At 45.9% G+C, this 27,292-nt stretch overlaps 1 protein-coding gene across 16 annotated transcripts in view; it reads right to left on the reverse strand.

Moving 5' to 3' along the window:
• LOC110483077 (coiled-coil domain-containing protein 134) overlaps positions 1 to 27,292 on the reverse strand; it is a 46,738-nt gene that overhangs the window by 2,274 nt on the left and 17,172 nt on the right. For 3 of the 16 annotated variants that reach the window (XM_085569769.1, XM_085569772.1, XM_085569774.1), the window contains 17 exons: positions 26,296 to 26,407; positions 25,594 to 25,654; positions 24,260 to 24,357; positions 23,427 to 23,601; positions 23,173 to 23,320; positions 22,344 to 22,616; positions 19,212 to 19,377; positions 17,094 to 17,198; positions 15,309 to 15,419; positions 14,577 to 14,758; positions 12,080 to 12,161; positions 11,419 to 11,624; positions 10,637 to 10,718; positions 8,562 to 8,668; positions 1,308 to 1,425; positions 392 to 513; positions 129 to 213 (listed from right to left, as the gene is read on the reverse strand). In XM_085569769.1, coding sequence (XP_085425895.1) covers positions 129 to 213; positions 392 to 513; positions 1,308 to 1,425; positions 8,562 to 8,668; positions 10,637 to 10,718; positions 11,419 to 11,624; positions 12,080 to 12,161; positions 14,577 to 14,758; positions 15,309 to 15,419; positions 17,094 to 17,198; positions 19,212 to 19,377; positions 22,344 to 22,616; positions 23,173 to 23,320; positions 23,427 to 23,601; positions 24,260 to 24,357; positions 25,594 to 25,654; positions 26,296 to 26,407 — 2,233 coding nt within the window. Of the gene's footprint in view, positions 1 to 128; positions 214 to 391; positions 514 to 1,307; positions 1,426 to 2,140; positions 2,231 to 4,770; positions 4,941 to 5,020; positions 5,208 to 5,404; positions 5,489 to 5,759; positions 5,838 to 5,868; positions 6,097 to 7,088; positions 7,453 to 7,612; positions 7,745 to 7,984; positions 8,308 to 8,561; positions 8,669 to 10,636; positions 10,719 to 11,418; positions 11,625 to 12,079; positions 12,162 to 14,576; positions 14,759 to 15,308; positions 15,420 to 17,093; positions 17,199 to 19,211; positions 19,378 to 22,343; positions 22,617 to 23,172; positions 23,321 to 23,426; positions 23,602 to 24,259; positions 24,358 to 25,593; positions 25,655 to 26,295; positions 26,408 to 27,292 lie in introns of those variants that run through there. The other 13 variants (XM_077783622.2, XM_085569777.1, XM_085569781.1 and 10 more) reach the window with 12 other exon arrangements.

Consider the following 27,292-nt stretch of genomic DNA (forward strand, 5'->3'; position numbering starts at 1 on the left):
GGACCAGCCCTGGTCTGGACTGGATACATAGGGGTTTTGTACCTACCCCACACTGATCCCAGGAAGAATGTCTGTGGTGCACCAGAGCACCAGAAAAAGGAGAGGGGTAAAAACTAGAGAGGACATACCATCCTTTATCTTCTCATCCTGAGGGAAGGGCCCATCAGGAGGCACATCAGCAGCTATGAGGACAGCACGGGAGTCCTCCAGCACCTGCCAAAGTCCTTGGTTACTGCTTTGTCCTGGAGGTGCTGCCACAGCTGCCCCACTTTGAAACCCCATGGAATCCTTCCTTCAGGTCCAAAAGCTCACCTGCCACACACTCCACAGAAGCCCCCAACCCTTCCCATTTCTGCCCACCCATGTGGGCTCAGAGTGCACTGTGGCTTACTTTGAAGAGTCCCTTGAGCATGATGTCAATGATTTTGTACTGCTGGTTGACGTCATTGAGCTCAATCAAGTTCTTCAGAGCATTCATCTGGTCCTTGCGCTTCACCTCAAACAGCTTCTTATCTGCACTGCTGTCAAGGGCACTGTTGACACTCTCCCACCACACTGTTGCTCTCCCCCTCCTCCCCAGGGCCCCTGGCACCATCCCAGGCCCCCCAGTTCTCCATGAGGTGTCTGAGGGGCAGAACCTGAGCCAGGATAAAACACAGATTTCCAGTGAACCCCTTGCCCAAACACCCCAGCAGGGCCTTTAACAATGCTGAGACCTTGTGGGGAGCTTTCTACTTGCCAGTCTCTGCTCTGGCTGATGGGCTGGAGGAGGAACATCAACTGGCACCTTCCCCATGGGTCTCCACATATTCATTTTTTCATACTTTGCCTGTTCACCAGGAGATGTGTGCTAAGAAGGGCTTGCATTAGCTCACCTCCTCACAGGCAAAAAGTGCCTGTGGCACAGAGGAGACTAAAATGCCACAAGCAGAAGAATCCCCTTCCACCATCCCAGTTGGTGACCCCAGAGCACTGAGATGTGCAGGTGTGTTCTGCCTTCTGGCTGACCATGCCACTTCCAAGAGCAGACTGGAAATGTGCACAACGGAGCAGAAAGAACACCAGGCATCACTGCCATTTCTATTCCTGCACCAAGCCAGGCACTTGGTTAGCAAGCCCAGGAGCTTGGCTAAAGCCCAACTATAGAAGGACAAAGCAGCAACTTCCCAGTGCTTCTGGATCCTCTCTTTTCTACTTCCTTGTGCCCCTTTCCATGGTCTCTGACCTCTTCCTTGTGCATGTGCTCCCTCCAGCCTTTGTAGCCACTAGTGCGTATGTGGTAATGGGTGGCAGGCTGCAGAGGATACAGATTTCCAAGCCAGAGTCTACTCTCTGTTTCTCCAGGTCTGTGAAGCTGCCCTGGGACAGCAGCAAGGCCAGTAGAAAGGGGCAGATGATGAGAAAATCCATGTTGGCCTTTGCAGCCTGGAAGAAAACAGACCAACAAAACCAATGATCAGTGAGGAGACTTATCAAAATGAGAAGTCACAAAGCCACCTGGAACTGATGGCACACTGCTCTTGGCACCAGGGTCCTTGCCCACCTCTCCCTTGTCCCCATGAGGGATCTAGTGGCCAGAGCAGAGACACATGGTGATGCTGCAGCCAGCTTGCTCTCCCCTGCAAGTGAAGCCCTGGTCTCCCTCTTCTCTCTGCCTGTCTGCACTGCCAGCCCCAGGCATCTGACCCAGCACTGACCCAATAGAAAATTTAAGACCTACCCCTTTTTCCAAAAATAACAGCTAGGTTTTTGCTGGGTTTGTGAGGCAGAGCAGCCCAACAACCACAACAGAAGGTCTGGAAGGAAGAGAAGGATCACTGAGGGATTGAAGTCTATCTCTCCTTCAAGTCCCAACACAACCAGTTCAGTGACCTCCACTCAGCACTTGGGGTATTGGTACCTGGACTCTTTCCTTAACTACAAGTTGGGTGCCACCTGCAGGTCCCACACCAAGAAACAGTTGGGTGACCTGGTGGTAACTTCCCCCCACTTCCAAACAAGTCCTTTCCCAGGCAGCATCTGAGGCTTTGCAGGGATGCTCTTGGGCAGAACTGCTCCTGACCACAAAGGTCCCTCAGACAAAGTCAATGGCTGGAGGAAAAGGTCCTTGAAAATTAGGATCCTCTTGGACAGTCTATACCTGGAAAAGGAGAGCAACAGCTCAGTCCCCAGGCAGCAGAACTCAGGGTGGTCTGTCCTCAGGCAGAAGGTTTTCATGGAGGTGAGCACAGGCCACTGGCAATTACAAAAGCAACAGCTCCTTCAGAGGCATCTGACCCACCTCCTGCCCCCAAAGGACAAGCAGATGTGTAAGGCCACCAGAGCCGACCTCACCCTATGACCCACTGAGTCCAAGTTTGCCTGCCCAAACCTGTCTCTGTAATGCCCTAACACTGAAACAAAACCAAATCCCTTCTTGTTCTTTTCTTGTTGCTTTTCTTTTTTTAAACAAATACAATTTCAACTCCAAGCCCATGAAAGAGGTAAAGCAGGCACCAGCAGTTCTCCCAGCCCTGCAAGGATCAGCAGCAGCTCCCACCATGTACCTCCTGCCGAGGTCAAGCCAAGCATCTTCACACCCCTGGCAAAGGCAGGAGAACAGTGTCAGACAAACATGAGAAACCCTATGAAATACTTTGCTGTTGTGCTTTGGAACAGACCAGAGTAAATACAACCAGCATTATTGATGAAGACATGGCTGCCCCTGGTGTAGGCTCAGCAATGTGCCCCATGTTTCTGTTCTGACACAGTGCAGAGCCAGGACAGCAGCAGAAATCCCCATGCCAAGTTTGGGGTCTGTCCCCTTTTCCCACTGTGGTGTGAGGCTTAAGCCATATTCCAGCCATCCTGAATGCCACAAAGCACACCAACAAGCCAAGGCTGTAAAGAAAATTCTCCAGCCCAGGCAAACAGATGTTCTGTTGGACCTACCAGCCTGGTCAGCTTCCAAGAGACTGCTTCACCCTGCCAAAAACCATAACCCAAGGACCCAGGGCCTGGCTCAGTGAGGTGGCACAGGTCTCCCCTCTGCAGAGCACCCCAGCTGCTCACTACCTCCCAGGCTCTCAGGGAGGAGGAAGTGCAGCAATGCAAAAGCACAATGAGCGACTCCCCTGGGACGAGGCTCTTCTTTGCCCCTCAGATCACACATACCATCATAAGGATTGGCTGGCTATTTGCCATGCTCATGGAGAACTGGAAAGAGAAACTGGAGATAGCCAGTGGCCTCCAAACCAGGTTGGAAGGCAAAGAGCAGAACACAACAGCTCTGCCATGCTGTCTGTGGCAGTCCCAGCATGCCTGGTTAGGACAGGGGCTTCAGTATCCCCCATTTCCAACACTGGAGTTGGGTGGCCATAGGATGTTCCACAGGTGCAAGAGGGGGGAAGATGAGCTGCAAAAAACCCTGTTCCAGGCAGCAGCAGAGCAAAGCACAGCTCTTGGCTGAAACAGCTGCCAACCAGGCGGCTGCTGCAGCACAAGGGCCACCAGCCTGCCTGGCTGCTTCCGAGTCCCGCAACGGTGATGGGCTTCATCAGAGACACAACAGCAGATGCAGGGGTAGGGATGGTCAATGTATTCAGATCCTCCTACACCAGTCCTAAAGATTGTCCCATGGGACAGGTCAGAAGTAGAGGACTGGAGAACCACATCATACTGGAACCCCATCACCTTTTAATCTGAGCTGATGGCACTCATTCTCACATCAGAGCTATTTATTTGCTATTGTCCAACAGGGCTGAAACATGCTGGTGAAAATGAAGAATGAAGCAGGGCCCTGTTGTTTCTCTCACCCACAAGGAACTCAGGGCTGCTGATGCCATGTGGGACCACCTCAGATTTCTTTCCTTTCACTGCCCTGGCAATTTCACCCCATTTTAACAGCAGAGGACATTCCTTCCTCTCCAGGCCACACTATGTAACAGCAGAGATGGCAAAGCTCCTTGCAGATGTTCCTCCCCACAAACTCTCTCTCATGTCTTCACACCCGCTGAGGGATGAGATGAGACACAAACACTGCAGAGCTGCTCCTCTCTTCCCTCCCTGCTCCTCCCTCAATTGATTTCTGCCAGAGACAGCTCAGCCTGATGTTCCCAGAGCGGTCCAGGGAACCAGGGCCTGGCCTGATGCTACAGATGGAAAGGAGTTTCCACCAGCATCACCTTGCAGCCCTGGCCAGCTGGCTGTTTCAGCAGCAAGCCCACCAGTCTGTCTCACTGTCTACCAACCTCTTAATTTAGATGTGTTTTTCCAAAGACATGACAACAGATGCCATGTAATAGATGGTTAGTCCTTCCCATTAAAATGTTTTCAATTACTATATAAATTTTCCTGCAGGAGCCCCATCTGAACCAAGCATCCCTGAGATTTATTCACTTAATGAGCTTGCAAGGCAGAGCCACACTGCAATGATGTGGTTCCCAGGAGAAACTTTTGCATGACCCCCCTACTTCTCTTCTGCAGGCACTGAAATGTACGGGGGAAAGCATCATCCTTCACCAGGAGCATGCTGTGGCAAAACAAGGAATGAAAACTCCCTACCCCATTAATCCATTCCTGAGGTGCTCCTCCAACAACCAGATGAGGATTAATCTTTTGTTACAGGTGAACCAAAAGCTTCAGAAGTGAAACACCTCTGCTCAGACTCCTCTAGGAGGACATACCTATATGGGGTTTACGGGACCAGCTGCTCCAGTTGAAACAGTACTGGCCATTTACACCTGCTCGTCTCCAAAGTCTCCCAACCACTAAGCCCAGAAGGTCGCCTACCACACGGTTTGGCAGCCCCGATTAGGAAATCGCGGCTGTGATTTCCAGCAGGAATGGGTCCATTCCAGCCCACCCTCGTGCCTCCCGTCGTGCCGGAGGGGTTCAAGAAGCACCCTGTGGGGCTCGGGCGGCCGCTGGCACAGGAGATGAGGATTCTCCCGCAAGCTCCGCTGAAAGTAAAGGCGATCACACGAGGACGGTGGAAAGGGGACTAGCCGAACCTACCCCGGCCGCGCTGCGGGAAACCCACCCGGAGCCGTGTCAAGTGGACGTAGCAGGCGGCACAGGGCAGGATGCGAACCCTCGAGGGGGCCGGTCCGCTCCTCCCGCGGCTCCAGCGCGGGGCGAGCCGGCGGCGATGGCAGGCAGAGCCCGTCGGGCACAGCCCTGTAACCCAGGGTGCAGAGGGGTGCTCCGGAGCCGCACTGCCCGCCCCGCTCATAGGCCATCCCGGCTGCCCCGGCGGGGGCCCATCCCGGGTCTCGCCCAGGGAACACCGGGCACCTCTGCCCCGTCCCCCGGTGCCCCGGGAGCGGCCCCAGGGCTGCTCCCGCCATTCCCTCCTGCCCCGCCACGGCCCCGCCGGGCCTCCCGGGGCGGGGATGGCTCCCGGGCGGCGCGGCCGGTCCCCCACCTGCGGGCCGGTGCCGGTGCCCGGCCGGCGCTCACGCCCGCCGCGCTGCCATGCTGCTGCTGCTGCTGCCGCCGCCGCTCCGCCGCTCCGCCCCGCTGTGTCACTTCCTGAGCCCCCGCCCCGCCCCGGCCACGCACCGGCTGGCACTTGGAGGGTCTGGAGGCAGCAGGACAGCGGCGGCCAGGGCTGTAGTCGAAGGGGTCACTCGTGTCCTGGAAAAAGCCTCCTCATCCCTAAGAGACACGTAGTGTATCTGCTTCCCCGGCGATCCTGGCTGAGCCCCCGCCGCGCCTTCCAGCCCAGAGCAAAGGGACCACCCTTCAGCCCCGTGAACCAAGGGGAGTGAGCAGAGCACCTCTTCCACAGCATCCCTGTACGACATCGTTTCCCCAGGCAGGTCTGTATTTTGACAGATGACCGGCATCAACCAAGCCTTATCCCGCACAGAAGGGGAAACTGAGCCATTCCAGTAACAGAACTTTTTAATTTCAACAAACCTTTTTCTCAAAATGAGCAACAAGTAACTTCCTTTGTCCAACTTCTCCCTACTACTCACTGGGAATTAATGGCAGGATGGGATCCAGGATGGGGTCTCCTGCTACATTCTTGCTTTGTTCCTCTGCTCTTTGCACTGTATCTTCTCATTTCAATCTCCAATGTGTGAGAGGGACACTGCCACACTTCCCAGACATCTGTCATTTACAGCATGAATGGAAACCAAAGGAAAGGCATGCACACTACGGGAACTCCCACATTTGATGTATCACTGACAGGAAGTTTGCACTGCTAAACCAACCCTCCCCAAGCCATGGAACCTCACTCCCAACATATGTGAGAAACATCTGTGTAGGTAAACACGAAGAAAAGTCAAAGCTCCATTTTGACCAGTGGATTTTGTCTTCTGTGTCCATGACTATCTTATTCATATAGCCCCACTGCTGCACTTCAAGTGCATCTAAAATCCTTCCTAACCCCCAAAATTTGAAGGTTTCTTAATATATTAAATAAGTCAGAAATTAAAAGTAACTTCAGGAATGTAACAAAAACTCCCATCCAAATTCCTTCATCCCTGTACAGGAAAGGGACTTCATGGCCTCCACCAGGACAACTTTCCCTCTGAGTGTCCCACAACAGAGCAGTACTATCACATTGCGGGTAAGCATGTGGACAAACTGCTCCTGACAGGACAAACACCTCATCTACCACGTACCCTACACATGGCTGATGATAGTGCCCTACAGTAAAGGAAGTCCCCACACCCACAGGAAATCACCGCCACACGTCTGAGGAAATGAAGTGTGATGAAAACAGGAAGGCAAAAAAAAGCTTGAGAAAAAAACAAATACTGCATCAGGTTCCCTCTTTTTCCACAAGGCATCTGGGAGTGGCCTTTGCCTCCATTGCCAGAGAAGAGGATTTAGATTGCAGTAGAAGACTCTAGGGCCAAACAGAATAAAATCTGGTAATTCCACTCAGTGGTTCCCAAATGCTCTGTGCATTTGGAAAGTGCCTGAGTCATATTTGAGTTTCCACTACTTCATGGACATACTGGCACTAGGTGGCACGCAAACAGAGATTAACTCATTGCTCATCCTCCAGGGAAATCAATACAGGGATTGTTACTGCTTTGAAGTCAGAGGCTCCCAAGCCTGCTACCCTTTCATCAGACCACCTCTGCTTTATAGATGAATGCAAGCCCAGCACACAGAGCCTTCTTTAATCCCAATTGTCTCCTCATGTCCAAGATGTCCCAAGATTAGGACATGATGAAATCTTTCATCCCACAATTAGCCAAGTGTAGAGTTTTTCAATATTGTTTCAATTTTCAGAGTTTTTCAATTTTTTTTCCCTTCAGCTGGAACAAGAGAAGAAGCAGCAAATTCAGTATCCTTTCTAGCTCTTTTACACTTGCCACACACATTAGCTATCAAAGGATACACAATGTTCTGATGCTTTACACACATAGTACTCTGTCCCAAGAGGCGATCCAGCAAGGTCTGAATGATCCCTGACTGTTCTGGCTCCACCTGGTAATGACTATTTTGAATCTGAGGGGTCAGAAAAAAAGAATGATTTTCAGAACAACATAAAACTGTTGGCTTGTTCCTTCTACTCCCTCCCTCATCTCCACACAGACCAATGAGATCTTCAAAGGCCAAAGCAAACACCTAGAGATTCCTGTTTTCCTAAGAGTCACTGCTCTCTTACCTGAGAAAGAAAGAGGTGAAGAGCATGAGACGTGGCCTCAGGCAGCTCTGCTATATTGGCTTCTGCTGCCTCCTGAATAATCTGGCTAATTTCTTTTTGAGAAATAATATTGCTGCTCTGATATCTCACAAACTTGAACAAAGGAAAAAATAGAGACATTAAACAGTAGAAGACCCACAGAGCGCAACAATGACTCATCATTTGCAAAGACCTCTTCTGTGCACCATTACTGCAGCACCTTAACCACAGGCCTGATTTTTATACCACTTCTAATGGAACCAGTACAAGTATCTATGTTGATGGTGCTCTGATTCATAGCCACACTTATTTTGGTTGAAGCTGGGAAGGAACTAAAATAAATGAGGTAGCCTTTTAAAACTGAAATAACAGCAAATACTCACAGACCCATCTTATATTTTGAGGGGGAAGGTTCACTTTAATAACTCCTTCATCTCATTCACTGCCATGAGGGCTATATATCCAGTATTTATACTGGGTAGGATCACATTCCCCCTCTAGCCCACGGACCCCACATACAGCAGGGTAGAATATTGCATTAACTCCTTGCCCTGAAAAGTCAGGTCTGTAAGGTCAAGATGGTAGACAAGCTGCGATGCCAAGCAGCCAACTTGCTCCCTGACTGGTAACAGCAGTTGCATGTTCTCTGCAAGTTTCCCCTCTCCTCCCCAGGGATCCTAGATGATATAAATAAATGTTACCAATATCAGAAGAACAGGAGGTGCTCACTAACAGCAGCCAGTTTCTGCAGGGTGTGGAAGTTCACTTGAAAGTATCACTATTAATATAGGGCAGGAATACAGTCCCAGGCAAAGCCACAGCAGTATCGGAGACTGTGCTGCATAGCAGGTTAACTACCAATAACCGGCCCATGTGCATTGTACCAACGTATTGGGAAAGATGGGGAACAGCCCACCCTTCTGCTGCTCACCAAAGTCATCATTCTGAGAACTTCTGGCTGCAGAAAGGACTTCTGGCCCCCACTGAGTAGTGTGAAGAGCAGGAATCGGTGCCATGGCTGTGAAGCAACATGCAGAGCTGGAAGAGAAGGAGAAGCCAATCAAAGACAGCTGAAAAACTGCCAAAGTGACAGGCTGAACCCAGCTAAGGACAGTCTTCAATACTGACCCCAACTTTTCTCTCCCAGACCCCACACTGTGAACCACTAAGGGGATATTTTGCACTGTTCTTACTTGCTTTTCCATCTGTCACTCTCTGGGCAAGAGTTCAGTCAAGAGAACAAAAGCTTAATAGCTTTTTAAAGCAGAAAATACATATTGTCCGTCTTTGTGCTGGTACAGGAAGAGAAACCTTCTCCTGGGGTATATGTCATAAAACAGTGAGAGAATATCTTTAGCCTAGGGTTTTAAAAATAATACCAGTTTCAATATGAGGACATCTCTCCTGACCTCAGTTTTTATTTAGCTGCAGAATACCCTTTGGGTAATGAAGAAAGCCCTATAACAGAAGCTGAACAAACTGAGGCTGGACCTGCATCAGACAGTGGACTATGGGGACCAGCCAGGCTGATGGTAGCAATGCAGTGAGTAGAGAAAATGTTCTTACTAAAGAACATACACAATAACATAACATGTATTAGGTAAGACCATAAGGCTATGATGGCATGAAGTCTTTCACTGAATGCTTAAATTAAAACATTATTACCTTATATTTATTACAGGTTAGGAGCATGAGATGGACAAATAAATCAACTGATATAACTTGTTATACTATAGCAACTCAGAGTATTGAAAAGGTCTCTTTTCCACTGGCAGTCACATAACCTCCCTATTGCTACTACAAGAATTTTTCCTATAGGAAAACAACACTGAAAAATAATGTAAAATATTTTGGGAATATCTTTTATCTGGGGAAAATGAGAAAGGACTAGCACTGTGCATGAGCCTGCACATTTGGAAATATCTCTGGACAAAAAGAGGGTTTTAGAAAGCCTCAAGTGAGTCAACTCCTAGAGGCAGAGGCCAGGACAGACTCTTTCCAGTCTTCTTGCATTTTTAAGCCAAATAAAGCTATGACGGTCATTCTGCTTGGAATAAAGAGACTCCTGTTATTGCTGTTATGACCTTCAGCACCACAGCAGCCAAAGTGACAGGTTCAGCTGTTCCTGCAGCAGCATTTCATTAGTTTAATCCCAAATCATAACGTTTTTTTTATTATTATTATTCAGCCTTTTATAAGCCTCCCTTCAGCTACTGACTGTCATTCATCTGCAGTATTACATCTTTATCCAGCCACTTCCTCTCTCCCACCAGTGTCCCTTTTGCCTGGTGTTCATTCAGTCCATTCCCTTCTCTATTAGTGTTTAAACAACTGCAGCAAACAGGTCAGGGTACAGAGAACCTCCTGGTTTAAGAACAGAGCCAGCACCTGGACTTTGTTGCAGGAGGCTGACAATAAGCAGAAGGGTCTATTCTTCCCCTCCAACTGTACAATGCAGTCACATTATGTTATACTGAAAACATTGGTATATATTAGGTCTGACATGTACTCTGGAAACCAAGGTCCGAACTCACCCCCTGAAATCCAGAATTTCCATCTTCCATTCCCTAAGGCTGCCTAGTATCCTGATCTCCCTTCCCTTCCTTCAAGGCCAAACAATGACCAACACTGCCTTTTTGTAAGACACATCATATTCAGAGCCTCCATCCCATATGCTTATGGTCTAAAGGTTTGATACAATTGGCCTGAAGGTCAAAGACAATTCCTATACTCCTTCCATTCCCAAACCTTTCCCTGTTACAGGGTTGGAGAACTACTTTTTGCCTTTTGGAAAGCACCTTGGTGTCGAGAGCCAAAGTGAAGGTTCATGCCTGTAGGGGAGCATTCCCACAAAGCATTAATATTAACTTTAGGCACTCAAATATTTTTTCTTGTTTGGCATAAACTGATTACACATTTTCTCTAGAGTGCTACTGGATAGAGAATAAAGAGCTTAAAATCCCTGCAGGAGGGGAACTAGGAGAAGAAAGAGCATGAAAACTTTACCAACATCCTGGTTCTTCACATACAGGTATTCCACTAAGGTTTCTAGGCAGGCAACCACTGCCTGAGAGAGCGGCAAGTCTTTCTGGAACAGCAAGAAAAAAAAAGTCAACATCTATTGCAAGAGGAAATTTCATGAAGTGTCAGGATCAGAAGAGTATGCAGCACAGGAAAATAACACCTTTCATCTCCTTCAAGGAATGCAGTGTGCTGCAAATTATCTGTCACATCAAGAAGCCAGACAGAGGTACGACTACTTCTTTTGAGACTAAAAATAGTAAGTAACAGCCTCCAAAGAATAAAGATAGGAACCCAACACAGTTTAAGAGTTAAACTCATGTACTACCCCTGGAGTCCAGCATCACTTGAGCAAGTTAAAGGTATGCTAATGCACTCACTACCCCCAAAAGCACCTTATCAGGGGCATGGGGGATGGACTGGGATTTGTTATACATTTCCCACATCTGTCCCTATGGATGTGGCATCCCTGCAGAGAAAGAGATGGGAAGACAGAAATTGTCATTAGTACACAGAATTTCAGCTACCCAGTTGAGCAGCAGGGAGCACCGCATAGCTTGATTTACCTTCTTTCTCACTGCACTGTGCTGCAGCAAGAGCATTTTCCCTCCTCCTCATCACAGGTCTGTAAGGGGTGGAAAATGCAGGGAGAAGGCAAAAAAAGCAGGCAGCCCCTTTGATTCTGCAGCAGGGTGGTTTCTCCTCAGGTTAATGTTACTGCTTGAAGCCCAACATTACTGCTTTTTCAAAAGTCATATTTTATATACCTGCAACTGGACATGCACCAGAAGGTTCTGCAGACTGACAACAAGAGAGAAGACCTGCTGCATGGCAAGGGGGTGCAAGGCACTGTCCTGCAGTGATGATGGCTGTGGTTGAGTAGCACTTGGGGCTGTGTTTTGGCCAGCTATCACCAGCAGGGAGGAGGAGAAGTTCTGTCGCAGAACAGCTCTCAGGAACTGCATGATGCTCACTAGACAGGAAGATGCTTATTAGTGTGTGTCAGTGTTTTTCTCTGCTCTACCTTGTGTGTCAGTGCCTGTACAATAGCATGGGAGAGGGTGACGAGACAAAATGTGAGCTTAATAGCCCACCAGAGTTGCCTGGCAGCTGCTGACAGCTGTAAAGAGGAATGGCAACATGAGTTTCTTTGCTCTTCTTCCTTGAGACACTAACACAGTTCACAGTCAGTTCTAGATGTCACTACCAACCTCCAAAGATCTGTCCAAACACAGAAGAACTACAGAACTTCCCCTTTGTCCCTTCTCACCACCAGTTACACATTTACAAAATCATATGGACCAAAGTTTCCAGATTACCTCTAGCACCCCCACCACCCCAATCCACAGTCACCAGTCCTCCCTTGTTGCTTGTATCATGGTACTAGTGGCTGTTTCCAGACTAAGCCCCCTAACAGATGCAAAATACCTAACAGCAGGACTGGCTTCTTATTCCTGAAGATGACTGCATTCACGACTTCTGTAAGGTCTACAGAGAGGGTTTGGTGAACCTAGAAGAGAATTAAATAGAAGAAAAAAAGTGGTGCTGGTTTGGAACAGCTAGAAAGCTCCATTATGTACTTCTAGTTCTTAGACAGAACCCTATGATGACCACTGAAAACCGAGGGAACAGCAACAGGGTTTCAGGAGGCTGACACAGAAGGGAGAGTTACATCATTGGACCCTTATGTTTCACTCACCACTAGTCTGAGCTGCACAGCTTCCAACCACAGTCTTGTTCTCACTGCTCCCTGCAGGACCTCTGGCATGTGGCTGCCAGCCTGCCAAGTATATGAAATGGCAGAAACAGCCACCACCAAGGTGGCTCTATCTTAGCCACAGAGCCAGGCAGCAAGACTGAGGAGCCAGGCAGTCAAAAACCAGCAGTGGCCAGAAGCTGCCCTTGTCTGCTGGAGCTAGGGCCTGCCAAGAGCCCAGGAATAAGAACTATTGCATGGGTGAAAGTGGCAGAGGAGTTTAGGGACTTGGGAACTAAGCGAAACAGGAAAGGTCAGCTTGAGAGGGAAATCTGCAATACATTGTTTCCTTCAAAGAACAGCCATTCAAGAGCAAGGGCATGAAGCCTCAGAGAACACCAGAAGGGTTTGAACTCCTCAACAAGACAGAGAGTTGATATAGGAAGGCAGGCATAAGGATCACAGGGCTGATTCCTTTAAATACTCTCTGAAGAGAGAAATATTCCACAGAGAACTACAAGTAGCTCCTGCAACATGGTGGCAGTGGCTACTCATCTTAGAGCTGACAAGCCAAAGTATCTAATAGCCTGCCATCCATGAGCCCTGTTTATTCACAGGGTAAAGCCAGCAGTAACACAGTTAAAATGTAAGTTGGCTATGGCCAGACAAATCCTCACTATTAACATCAGCCTGAGATGAATGTGGCCATTTCTTGAAGCCACTGCTCTCCTCTAAAAAACTGCAGGCTCAGGGAGACAGCCCGTCATCAGGTCACATTCACAGCCACAAAGTTGCTCTTATGAGAGTCTCCAGGATACTTTGTTCAGCTCTAGCTACACTGAACAGCAGAAAGAAGCAAAAGTGACTCTTCTGCTTCTTCCCCTTCAGCAGAAGATTAGAAACACTGACAATTAGAAATGCTGAAGATTAGAAACATTGAAGCAGTCTTGAACCATTTCCACTTCCCAGCTGTATCTGTAGTTTCTCTCCTCATCTCTGATGCAAAAACATTTCTGAGTTGTATATCATAGCAAGTCAAGCCAGTGGTATTGATAAAACCAAGCAACAGCCTTATAAGCTGCTAAATGATTGTACTTCAAGGATCAATACAAGCTGAGAGCATCACTCCCAGAAGATGAAGCTCAATACTTGACATTTGACACTAGAACATCATTTGGGAACTGGCACAGCACCAGACACAGCCCTGACTGAGAAACTGAGAAGGCACGCTGTACTTAGCAGCTCACAGAGCAGGACCAGGCTGCATTCCCACAGCTGACAGTCTGTACAAGTATCATGCTCTAAGCCCTAAGCAGAGGTTGCGGGCTGACAAAGTAATGGGTGAAAACTTGGTCTGGGCTGGTCTTCTGGAATAATCTTCCCTAAGCATTAGAAATCCAACTCTTGCTTTTCTGTGCACATGTATCCATGTCCTTAATGTGATTTTATCATCTGTAAACAGCTGTACCAACTCCCAGACAGCATACTCTGCTGGGCATAACTGCAACAGCAGAGCTCACAACTCATGACATCCTCTCTGATATTTCCAGAGACATTTCCAAATGTGCAGAGCCAATCATAACTCCATATCAAGAGAGGTCTGGGTAGATACTTCAAAAGGAAGTATTTTCCTTTGTATTTGCATTGGAAAATGCTTCCTTCAAAGTTGTAATTCCATTAATAGCTGACAACTCCAGTTTAGATGTCTTATTAGACTGCAAAGCACCAAATACAATGACAGCTGCCCACATTCGTAAGAGCTTGCTAATATTGAACACTTACTTGCCAATAATAGGTTCTATTCCACTATTGATCATTTTAGTAACAAAAAAAGCTGTTTACAACATGGGCGTTGTGCCTTTCACCCCCCAGTCTTCCCTTGAAAAAGGTTTTAAAATGTATTTTGCTCTGTCCTGAAGAGGAAAGTGATTTAGATCAGGGAGGCTGGGAATGCACTTCTTCCTACAGGATTTGCGCCCCTCTAACTCTTGAATGATTTGTGTCTCAGACCTTCAGGGACATGCTAGCTTCCAGTCCTGCTGGAGAGGTGCAGCAGGGAATAACTTAACTCGTGGACAATAACAAAAGAGAAATCAACACAATCAGATTACAGGCCAAAGCAAAATACTTTCATATATATATATATATATATATATATATATATACACACACATATTTATTTTTAAGGTTTATCCATGTGCTGACTCTGAACACTAGAGTGGTTCTAACCTCAGTATTGTAGCGATGCTGATAAAGCAAAAGGGATGCTACCAACAGCCATCCAGAGCACAGCAAGGCATCCTCAGATGACAGGCAGGCAGGTCTGGAAGGAGAGGACCACAGCCAGGTGCATTCCAAAACCTTCTGCAGGAGTTCTAGCAAGGACACATTGGAGAGCAGCACAGCCACTGCTGCATGAGAGAAACAATCAGAGAGGGTGATGGGATGGCACAGGTTAAACCAGCTTGACAAGCACAACAGAAGTGCAGAGCACATCCCTGCTTCAGCAAGGTAGCCCAGCTGCCACAGCTCATCTGAATAAGGCTGTCCAGCTACTCATCTCCCAGAGCAGAAGCAACTGCTCAGCCAGCTAATCAGCTAACAACACAATAGGAAAGTCAGTTAGAGCTTTTCCCTAGTATTGCTTAATTTTTTTTTTTAACTATGACAATAGCAGGATATTTCAAGCTAGGCTGAAAAGGCCCATTGCTGTGTTTATGAATAAGAAAAATACAGTGATTCTGTTTTTCAGCAGCCAATTCTTGAATCATCAGAAGGCAACAAAACCAAACTCCTCAACCTAAAAAATCTCATCCAAAATACAAAATGGTCTTTAATTATAATGCTGTGTCTGGATGGGGAAACATCCACTTTATCTGCTAAAACAGTTAGAATACAGTCTGATTGTTAAGCTACAATGACACTGAATTTAACTTAGCAATCAATACAATCTTCCCTCACCTCTCTGTTGACTGCAAGGTGTTGTCTGATGAAGGCTCCAGTACAGAAAATTCAAGGATGGCTGCAGGAGGTCAGTGTCCCTTGGCTTGCATTTCCCACAGAGATTACAGACTAGAAACAGAAGGACAGGTGTAACAAGGACACCAACTTAACAGAGCACCTCAGCAAATGAAAGAAGTCACTCAGTGGGGAGGGAATTCAAACAAAGTGAAAATAAACAGAGCATAGCACAGACAAAGCTACAGTGTTTGCTTTAGACAGGACAGTGCACTGGAGGATGAGTACAAAGTGGGGAGGGGAATTGAAGAAGGTGCATTAGAGTGCATATATCACATCAGGCAGTAATGAATCCTAGAGCAACAGACTTTAGGTTATCTGTTTCCACAGTGAAAAAAACTGCAGTGTGAGTTATCTGTTTCCACAATGTGAGTTTGATTCTAGTACTAGAGCAAGTATAAACAACAATGTGACTGTCTCTCTCATGGTGACCAAACTGGGGAAAGTCATGGAGAGCTGTGTTCCTCCATTCTCACCAACTTTGCTCACACTAGGAGTAAAATGTCATATTTGTTGTAACCACCAAACACTTACCAATAATGTTTAGTAAGAGTTAGGGAGGGAAACCCAGGACTGCAGGACTCAGTAAAACTGCCATCAGAGATCTTTTGGAGAGCTTACAATTTGAGTAAGCAATTCTCAAAAAACATGCACCATGCCCTTCCATCTAATAAGCCTCATTAGAGAAGAGTGTCTTGCATATCCACCCCTAGAGAACACAGTCTGGAGGCCAAGGGGCAAATAAACAGGGTGGCTGAGGTAGGGAGAGAGTTGTGCAGAAAAATACAAAGCAAAAAGCAAGAGCAAAGAGGCTTGTGACTCCTGGGAGAAGCTGAGCTGTGTTCTAAAATCACAGCAGCTAAAAAGGCTGGCATCAAGAGGGCATGGTTCTTCCACACCCCCAGTTCCCACAGCTGATGACTGTCTGAGAAACACTGCTTCTTTACAAGGCCAACACAGGCAGACCTGAGGTATGAAACATTTCAAACTGAAGGGGATAGTCCTTCAAAGTCTGCTGGAGAAACCAATTTGTCAGAGCAGGGAAGAGATGAGAGGATGGATCAGCAGAATTTTCCTCCTAGTATCTATTCTTTTTTCACAGCCTATATGAACCTCCAACGGCCAAGTAAGAAGGCAGAAGTCACCAAGTAAGGATTGCCAGACAAGGTAGTAGGTTATGGTATGGCAAACAAACACAGCCTGCTCTTCTATCTTTGGGATAGAGTGGGCAAGCCCTGCAGATGGTTGGGGGCCATATTCTCTGGATTCACATTCCAAGGAAAGCCCATTTTCACTAGACTGCTGTTTTCTCATAGCTGATTAACAGAACAAGACTGTGGCCTGAATCCCAGAAGACTGTTATAGCAAGAATGGACAGGAAAGGGTGATTCAGGAAGCACACCAGCCATGCAGTCATGTGCCAAACCAACAACAGTCACTGACCCCAAAATCATGTCATGGTCAGGGGAATACTTTGGCCACCTTGTGAGGTTTCAGACAAAAAAAAAAAGTGTTGTAAAAGCAAGAGGAAGAGAACCTGGGTCTTGTTAACTGAATTAGTTACCACAACTCTTTACAAGGCTCTGGCTATGAAAGCATCTCAAAGCAAACATTAATATAATGCAAGGTCAATCTTCTCTCAAAAGACAAAGAGCAAACCCCTAATCCTATTATTACAAATACTATTAACAAATACTTCCCTGGGAGAAGATGGATGCACATACTCACCCTGGTGAAGCAGCTTGAAGTCTGTGCTGTCCAGCTCCCTTATGCCCTTGCTTCGCAGCTGCACCAGGAAAAGAAGGTTCAGCAAAATAGGCAGGTTCCTGTTAGCTAAGAAGGGCACAGACAGCTTAGCTTGTCAGTGAACTCCAAACTGTTGTACCTTAAAGCGTGCCAGGAATTGTTAATTTTCTGGCTCCAGAATAAGGACACACACATAGAGCCCCAACTTCATTCTCATCTCTACAGTCCCCTCTGGATCAGGTCCCCTTTCTGTCACTCTGGCTTGGCCCGAGTCACACCTGAATCACGCCAACACCATTTTAGGAGCAACTAAAGAAGGGGGGAAAAAAGGCTAGGGTCATTCACACCCATCATGAGCTATGCAGGGAGCATGTTCCTTACACTTTGAAAATGATACTGCTAATAAACTAGAAGTCATTAGCCCTTTCTAGTCAGCTCCCTTCCTGCCCACTTGACCATCACTGCTACACTTTTGACAGCAGCCCAGCTGCACAGCATTTGTTCTCTTCCATCTTGTGAGGCTGGAAAAATTCCATCCATTCTATCCCATAAGGAAGGGCAGAGACAGAAGTGAGAACCCCACACAGCAGGCCTGTATGTAAGGAAAATGGGGCTACCTAGACCACCAACACTCCAGGGCAATTCTCTCCCTACTATTCACTTTTTTGCAGTGCTGTAAAGGGTTAAAGGTTTTGTATTGTATACCGCCATACCTACAGCAAGCAACTATCTGTTGCTCCAGTGAACATTTTCACAAAGGCTCTAGAGTCTTCACTTTTGAGGAGGAAACATTTATGGGTGTCTTTAATGTTAACATATTCCTGATGGAGTCCCACTGTTGGGCCTCTTTCTTGTCTAAAATCAGTCTACTGTTTGAATAGGGATGCAGGACTGGACTTAACTACCCTAGACCTCACAGAGAGCTGTCTGTGTGCTGGGAGAAAAGGAAGTCTGTCTCCAGAGTACATCTGGTGTTTGACTTTATGGATGGGTTGCCAGGATATCACTTAACAAGTTCAAGATGCAATACAAAGAAGAGCTATGTTGTATTAGCAGCAGCAGAAGGGCTGAAATCTTGCAAAAGCTCCTATAGCTCGGTGTCCTACCTCCATCACCAGTGAGTGGTTTGGAGGAATACATCTGATTCCCTACAGGAAATGGATACTTTGCCTCCCCACAGTTCCTGGCACCCCTAGATTAGCAGCAAAAGGACACACAAGTTCAAATGTGCACAACTCCAAACAAGATCAGATCTAGCAAACCTTGTAGCCGCATGCTCTATCATGCTCCTGCTTTTGATGCCCCTCCTCCAGACTACTGACTTTGCTGGAGGTAAGGCAAAAACGCTTTCCTGCTTGTTATCTCCATCCCAACTGCTGCACAAAAAAACACTTGAAACATAGGAAAGCTGTTAAAAGCATCAGTGGCCCCCTCAGGAACAAGTAGAAGTTGTGCTAACTCCCAATCCTAAAGGAGCCAAGGACATCCTAGTGCTGCTCCCTCTTTCAGTTCAAGCTCACAGACCGGTTTGCATAGCACCTTTCTCGGGTACCCCAACAGATGGGGTAGTAAAGAAAATAGGGATTTCCCCAGTCACAGCCTTGCTCCCTTTGAGAGATTTAACAGTTATAAGATCTGGTGATACCACAGTCCCAGTTTGGCGATCAATATAATGAATTATTCAATCCTTGCTCCTGGTTTCCGTGTCCTGGGAACTGTGTATACTCAGGCACATCCAGCTGTTTCACACAAAGAACAGGCAAAAAGGAGGACATCTTTCAGCCACCACTTGGGCCCCTATTCAAGCAGGAAGATTTACCAGCACAGATCTCCATTTCAACACTGACATCAGCATAAAAGAACCTTGCCTTGGTTTAGCAATCACAGTTTGAATCCAGAGCAACCTAAATGAGAAAAAAGGCTCTCACTTCAAAATGAATCTCTGAAAAAGGGAACTAAATTAGTACAGTTCTGTCCATAAATTTCCTTATGCAGGTAAGTACTGAAGCTACATCAGCAGTCCAAAACCACTTTATCCCAGACTGTGTCCCTACAGCTAGTTAATCTTACAGCAAGACCAAGTCAGAGAGGTGAGGTCACCTTGTAGGGTGGCTGAGCTGCTCTCTACCAGAAGCTGCTGCAGAATCTGTAAAAATCGGCTCCGAAGCAGATCACAGACAAGAACATCCTCATTTCTTTCCAGAAAGGTCCTTAGAGTCATCAACACCTTCCAAGCCACTTCCACAGAGCTTGAGCAGACCAGGTCCTGCACAGGAAGAAACAAACACATTACCTTTCTACTCAGATTAGGTAGAAGCCACCGCTATTTAATACCATTATGCTAATCTGGTGCCTTGGGAAACAGCCTAATAAAGCACTATTAAGTATGTCCTCATTAAATAGAGAACTGAATAAAGCAGAAGGACTCATGTCTGTTAGGCACCTCTGAGTAAAATCCCATTTAAAGAATGATTTGGCTCTGTAAGTGTAAGGGTATCATACATTTAAGGTCACAGTTTTAGACAAGGGAGACCTAAACAAGAGAACAGAATCTCTGGCACCTCTGCTCTCCTTGTTTTTTGAAAAATCAGCTTGCACATTAAAGATGCTTGTCTAAAATCAAGCTTATGAGTCAGTTCATAGTTCCTAACTTTCAAAAGGCTGGCAGCCTTGTATATGCAGTAGTAACATAACTAAACTGCATGAAACATATATAAGCTGGGCAAGCAATCGATCACAGGAAGGGGAGAGTCATGTACAAAGTTCACAAGCCTGCCGCTTGACTACAGGGCTCTGTCTGGAGTCTCTGAGCTGAATCCCAAGCCAGTAGGCTTAACTTGGGCATAGTCTTCATGTTGAGGTACATAACATCAAATTCGCTTGCACAGCACGTACAGGAGGCAGTTGTTTAAATATCAGACAGAAAATGCCTGGTAGTGCTGATATAATATGACCATCTCAACACATATTAGGTCAGCACAACCTTTCTTCTCTTCCAGCAGTAGTCCTGGCTACTGCATTGCAACGGTAGAGTTGAAGAGGTAAACAGGAAACTGGTCTCAGCAACTGAGCCTACAGCCTGCCTGGACAGCTTGCTGCCTCTCCCAGCTGCCTTCCCCTATCACACAGCAGTTATGCATCCAGATGCCCATGATGCAGAGAAAATGGCTGTGGGACCCCATACCCAAGGAAAGCAAATAAGCTAAGAACATGCTGGCTGTGCCAGAAAAAGCTCTAGTTCTGAGCTGAATTCCTGCCTCTAGCAGAGACTTTCATAAATAAAGGGCTGGGAGATGTCTGCACAATCATCTCTGCTATCTCTGCTGACATAGATCTGCTTCATATGACATTCAGGATTGTAATCTAACGTCTCTGTTCTCTGAGAGAACACCTCAGACCTGGAACATGGAGAAGGCAAGTCAGACAGCATGTCATCATGACTACATTCACATCCAGACGAACACACAGAGCACAAAATAACATGAACCTATGGCCATAGCCTTTCTGGTCCTGGCAAATGCACCATTATGTTAATCAGTTCCTTCCTACCCAGAAGCTCAAGGTCTCAGATGAACTCACTAACCATCTGTTATATCTAATCCAGGCAATTGTTTAAAACAGATAAGCAAAGAAGTCATCCTTGGAAGGACATTCATTTTTGTTTCACTGTACCATGCAGAGGCCCTTCCACTCCACTAGTGCATTCTGAGGCTGATGTTATTAATCTCATAAGTTTTCTTTACATCTGACAGTATATTTATCCCTGCATATTGCACTGTTTTATTAGTCCATCTAAATTCAGATTGATTATACTCTTCCACAACTGAAAGGTGAACTGTCCAAGCCTGACTTATTACAACATGGACATCATTTAGCTTTTGTTACAATGGAGATATCATTTATGTGTTATTGACAGACCTGCTTCAGTTTATGGAGTGATAAGTTCAAGAACTACTGCCAAAGGTAGCAGTGTGGACAAGCCTCATGGGACACCTCACCTCCTTAATTTGTCCTGATTGGTAAACTCATTGCTCACTTTTACTAATGCTCTGCAGTGGTATCAAATGCCTGGATGTTGTTACCTACTCTGCAATATCATCCCTACTGAGAAAGAACTGCCCTATGTCAGAGTCCTTCTGGCAGTCATTTCAGTAACATCAGATACTGAAATTCAGCTAGAGCCTCTTACATCAGAGCAAACATGTTCTGTAATGCCCAATGCATACCCACTCTGAGTCAAGCCTTGCTTCCTCTCACTTCTTTACCATCTGCTGACATGGGTTTGCCTTCCCAATGGCAGTTAGTTTTAATTTCTCTAACAGACTGGAGGAGAAATATCACAGCTCTTAGCTTTTGCACTTACAGGCAAGTGTCATGTTCCTCTGTGGAAAAGTTAGCAATTATTTACTATGTGACTGGCTCAACAGTCATGGGACAAGAGGCCACTGATGGGGAGGGGTGATGGGAAGGTGAGAACAGTGGAAGTGAGAAAAGGCCTCTAAGCAGCCATCAGGACACGACTGTGTCATCATTACATGGGCTAACAGAGCTCATTACACCAGCTAAAGGCAAACACACTAGCCTGCTACTTCAAGGCCCCTTTTTCTCCTGCACTGATTAATTTTCCCTGTCACAAGGCTTTTATTTTATCTTTTAAGAGCAATAAAACATGTTATTTGCAGTCCTGAAAACTCAAGAATACTTCAAAATTCTCTGACAAGAGTCTCCAGTTAAAATGAGACAAAATGAAAACCTCAAACAAACAGAAAGCTGTGCCCTCAAGAACTGTTCTCTGCACACTGCTTTTTCAAAGTTCTTGTTCATTATACCCTTCTCATCCGTGAGTAGCAAAGCTTTGCTCTCAAATTTGCAAAACAGCTTCTTCAAAGGCTGGCACTGAAGAATCTGAAGTACCCAGCTGTGTATCTGGATACAGGAAGGAATAGGATTTTTCATGACATATACATCAGCATAACTCTTCAGATGCCTGTCCAGCCAACTCTCAGAGGATCCCTTCCTGTCACAGTAGACGGACAACAGAAAAAGAGATAACACACATACAAGGTCCCATTTTTCACATAAGGCTTCCCAGGCAGGTGAAAGCCTGTGTATACACACATGGCCCCTCCTATCAAAACCCTTGGTTTCGTAACATCTCTAAAAGCTTTAAGAACCAAAAAGCCCTCAAAATCAGGGCCAAGATAGCAGCCCGTCCTTGTGAAAGCCACATACCAGTAAAATAAGCAAAATGCTGGAATTGCTCTTCAGAATGGGAAGCAATGGGTTAGCACTGGTCAGCTGATCAGATGAGCCAAAATCAGCTTCTTCAACCTCAGTCTGCTTGCAGTCTTCCCAGGAAAACCAGAGTTGGAGGACTTGGTGTCCACATCTCCCCATGAGTTCAGGGTAGTGCAGGAAGAATTTCAGCAGGAGAGGACAATGGACATAGACCAAGCTCAGATCTGGAAGATTATCCAGGATCCGTCTTATGGTAGACAAAGATCTCTGGTAAGAAGGAAAGGGGAAGTGAAACAGAGAACAAAATAATCACTAATACTGAATATAAAACACCTGAAGTGATGAGACTTTATTGCAAGAAACAGTCATACTGCCTTTTCAGTAGACAATCAAACACATCAGCTAAACATCATTTTGTGAAGCCCATTTGCATCACAAAGACTAAGAAACCTGTAGGCTTTAAACAGAGCTCAAAGCTGTGCAGCAGCAAAAAGCCATATGGGAACACTAGAAAGCTTGCTGCAGAGGCTGGAGATGTATTTGGGAGACTGAGCTATGAAATTTATTATATTCTGTATGTGAATTCATAGCCTATCCAACACAGTTACACTTCCCACACATGCACAAGTTTATTCTGTCAAATCTATATTCCCCTTTGGATTTTCATAGTTAACTTTCCAGAGTGTAGAGGCAGTGCACAGCCTTCACTCATTCACTGCTCACCACTTATGCCAAAATACTTTCTACAAGAAGGTTGATGCGAGTGGGGAGAAACCTTTGTTTCAACAAAAAGGCTCCAAGAGGTCGGAATTAAATCTTTTACCATGTCCAGGGCTTTGTCTTTGTCCTGACAGACAGCAAGGAGGTAAAGTGCAGCTCTGAGTATGTGTGGAGGGGGACAGTCTCCATGATCCTGTGCTGACAGGAGAAAATTTCTTACAGCTAGAAATAATTCTGCATCTGGAACAAACCTGCATTGAAGGAGATTGGAGTGGAAACAGTAACAACAGATATGTTTTACCCACCAATACATATGTGGTTTATAATGGCCACTTGCTTTGTATAGTCTTGGCTTACCTATCCCCGAAGGTGTAGGCAAAGTATAAGAGTAGTAGGAAACAGTGCTGGTGGCTGCAAAGAGACTGATCCAAAAAGAATGGCTCAGGAGTTTCAGACAGGAGGAGAAGGCTTTCAGCAATGGTGTAGTTTAACTGAGGCAGACCCTTCTGCAGGAGCTCAGACATCTCCTGCTCTAGAAATAAAAATATAAGCAGGCAGGAAATGATCAGCAATGTCTATGGAACAACTCCACAGTCTGCATACACCAAGCACACCTCTATGATTTGGCAATCAGTAGTGGTGTGCAACCTGATTTAACAGAGCTGGCTTTAAGGATGAAAATACACTTCTGTTTGAGATTCCGAGCCCTTTGCTGATGCTGTCTGTATGGTGACCAACCACTGCTACTGGGAAAAGTGGCCTTTCTGATGCAGAAACTTTCATCTCATTTCTTTGGGACATATCAATTATGCAAAGTTACGGTATAGACAGGAAAGCTTTATAGAGTACACCAGAGGGAAAAATTACTTTAATATGCAGATATGCCACTTCACTGTGGCAAGTAATTTTGTTTTAATTAAGCATGCGCAGCTGTGTAAACAAACCATAGGCAAATGAAATGCATTCCTTCAGGTAGGGTTCCAAACTCCCCAAAAGGCATTTTCTGAGTGTTTTCTGTGCTGACCAGCTTAAAAATAAGCTGGAGAAAAAAATATCTCCATCAAGCTATGTGTGTCCTCCCTTCCCTTCTCCTTTGTCCTTTTCTAATTCTTTTTTCCACCTGTTGCCTAAACAGAAGGTGGCCGTGCCTCAAACTAAATGAAACAATCTTTCTATTTCCCCAAACTTGCCCTCCTGAGAAGAAGTTCTCATCTTCTCTGTGGCTGAGTAAAGGTTCAGGCATAAGTTGCAGAGGAAGCTGGAACAGGTGTGATTCAGGACAGGATTACTGTGAAGAAGAGCAGAAAGATACAGTAAAGGAGGCTAGAAATATTCTCTTCTTACTTCTCATATCTGCCAGAACACACTGTCTGCCAGAACCTCATTTTACTGAATGATCACATACAAGCACCTGCCCCATCACAAGAAGACTCTAGGAGCCAACCTTGGCTTCCATGTAAATTATGAGTTCCCAATGGACTGTCAGCTCACAGATGTGGTGGGTGTGTGCAGGAACAACACTGAACATGTTCATACCTTGGGCCAATGTAAATACAGGGAGGTACTCTCACAACCATCACACCTTGTCTACACTGGGAGACCTGCAAGAACAGGACCCCTAACACTGCAGAGAATGGGAGGTATACTTAAGGGTAGCTTACCATACACGATTCCACTGGCAAACAACACTTAGATTTTTTAGCAATGACATTGCCAGGGGTGAACACTGAAGAATGCCAAAATACTAAAAGGGTGAGAACAGCTATTTCCAGGTATTTCTCTCTCTCCAACCATTTCCTTGCAGAACAGGACATAAGCAGACATCTGTAACACACCATCCTTGGCACAACACAGTGCTCTGTTCAAAAACCTAAACCACTCCTACCACACACCATTCACAGGTAAAAATCCCCCACTCAAAGTTCCACACTAGTAAACTGGACTAGGAGTGCTGTGTGTTTTGTTTACTTTTTTAATGAGGTACAGTCACAAGAAAGAGGAGATAAGACATCTCTGTAGACCCTCAGAGAGTGTCCCCAAATACTCCTCAACCTAGAAATCATAGCCTCTACTACAGGAGATCTTTTGCAATGCCTGCTACTGAAGTTACCCTCGTTCCCCCCATTTCTAATATATTATCACACCATGAGGAACAACAGTGGTAGTAAATGCTTATGAAGCCAGAGCTCAGATGGAACTGATGCTACTGATACTTCTCTTCAGAACTCCCACTCATATGACAACTCCCAAGTCAGGCTGCTTTATCTCTATCTGTGCAACACACGACAGAGCACAGAATTCTCACAATGCTGTGTAAATCCATCCATCCCCTACCAAACTGCTTCTCCCTTCTCCCACATCCAGCTCTTCCATTGTCAGTAATCATTTACATTTTTCAGTAAGACACAACCATTCTTAAGTGTTTCAGCCTCTTGTCTTGCCTAATCAGGTGTATTAGATAAGGCATGATCTACTTTTCCATCTGGAAATTTTTGGCTCACTTAGAATGCACACATCACAATACCTCTGTACAGAGCAAAACCTGGCCTTGAGCTCCAGTGTCAGTCGGATGAAGGACGAAGATGCTAGACAGAAAGCGAGACAGATGTCAAAGGACCACAGAACATGCATGATGACAAAAAGAGTAGGCAGGTCCCATAACCACCCCCACACATCATATAAGCCTGGTGAAGAGGGCAAGCCACCTAAGTAAGAATACATATATTAGGCTGCCTCTCAGAAAGTAAACTACTCCAAGTTTGGGTGTGAGGAAAGTATCTGAGATTTATTTGTTTTCTCAGGAGAAGTGAGGATTTGCCCATTTCACATGTTTAGAACAGAGTAACTGTCTATGTCACCTCTCTGATGTGTGAAGAATAAGGCATACATAGACTAAACTAGGATTTCTACATAGTAAAATCCCACCAACAATTCCAGCATAATCCCTGTCTACAGGAACAGCCAATTCAATTCTGAATTATTCCAGAGGAAAAGATAAATCTGACACAACATTCTTATCCAAAATAAAACCTGTACCATCATCATTGCTAGACCAAATAACTTTTCTATCCTGCTGAGCATGACTATGCACTCTACTCATATAAACTTGTAATAGAATCCTCCACATAAAGTCCAAATGTTAGGCTCATTGCCTCAGTAACATGCAGTAGCAGCAAGTTCTACCAGTTAAGACCACAGAGAACATGATTTCACAATACCCTCATACCCAGCTTCTTGGAGAACTTATTCCGCATGCTTGGCACCACTGCAAAGAGGGTATTGAGTGTTGAGATGAAAACCTCCGTCACTGACGGGCTGACAGCCCTTTCCAGATAGCTCTGTGGAAACACAAATACATCAGGTGCATAAGTTGCTATAAACACTGAAGGCAGCAGCTTCCTTCCAGCCTCCTGCCTGCCCAGAAAGTCAGGTTTCTAAATCCAAACAAATGGAGCAGCAGTTCTTTCACCAAAATGCCTGGCAGCAGAGGAAGCTCACAGAGTACTTTGAATTCAACTAACACTCCCCCTGCTAGCACTATGAGCTGTGCTGGTAACTCTGCAAGACATTGTACCAGACAAGAAACTTCTCCTGGATTCCAGCAGGCAGCCAGTTAGGCCTTAATGCACAGTGACTGACACTAATGCCCACATTGCCCTGCAAGTTACTGCTTTACAGGTCAGATGGATAATTCTCCTATACAACACAGGATATATGTTTAAGTGCAGCTGACTTCAGCAACAGTTAACACCTGTGCTTCAGTGATTCACTGCGCAGCGGCAAACACAGGCATTTGAGCTCTCTACAGAATCCAGCCCTGAACTGTTTAGAACAGAATGACTCACCTCACTCTTGTTGAAGGTCACTGGACAATTTTCTCACAGTCCATTAATTTTTACCCAAGTTCAATGAGCAAGAAACAGCTCACTGACTCCAGCTTTGCCAAACTGGACATGCACTGCACCCTCCTGTCAGGGAGGAGAACAGCAGTGCCACTGCAGCTGCCTACCAAGAGATTAGTTAGGAAAACACCAACCAAAACATCTCCAAGCTCCTAACAACTGCAAGAATCCAACTGCACCTGCCACAAAGCACAGGCAAACTTTACTAAATGTTAGGAACCACAACAAAAGTCCCATTGTTTTGACAATTCTGCTTGAAGTGTCTTAGGGACAGACTTGTATGGAGCACTAAAGTACTCATGAGTCTCCACCGGTATTTTT

This window comes from Lonchura striata, chromosome 1A (genome assembly GCF_050655825.1).
Source record: "Lonchura striata isolate lonStrDom1 chromosome 1A, ASM5065582v1, whole genome shotgun sequence".
Classification (NCBI taxonomy): domain Eukaryota; kingdom Metazoa; phylum Chordata; class Aves; order Passeriformes; family Estrildidae; genus Lonchura; species Lonchura striata.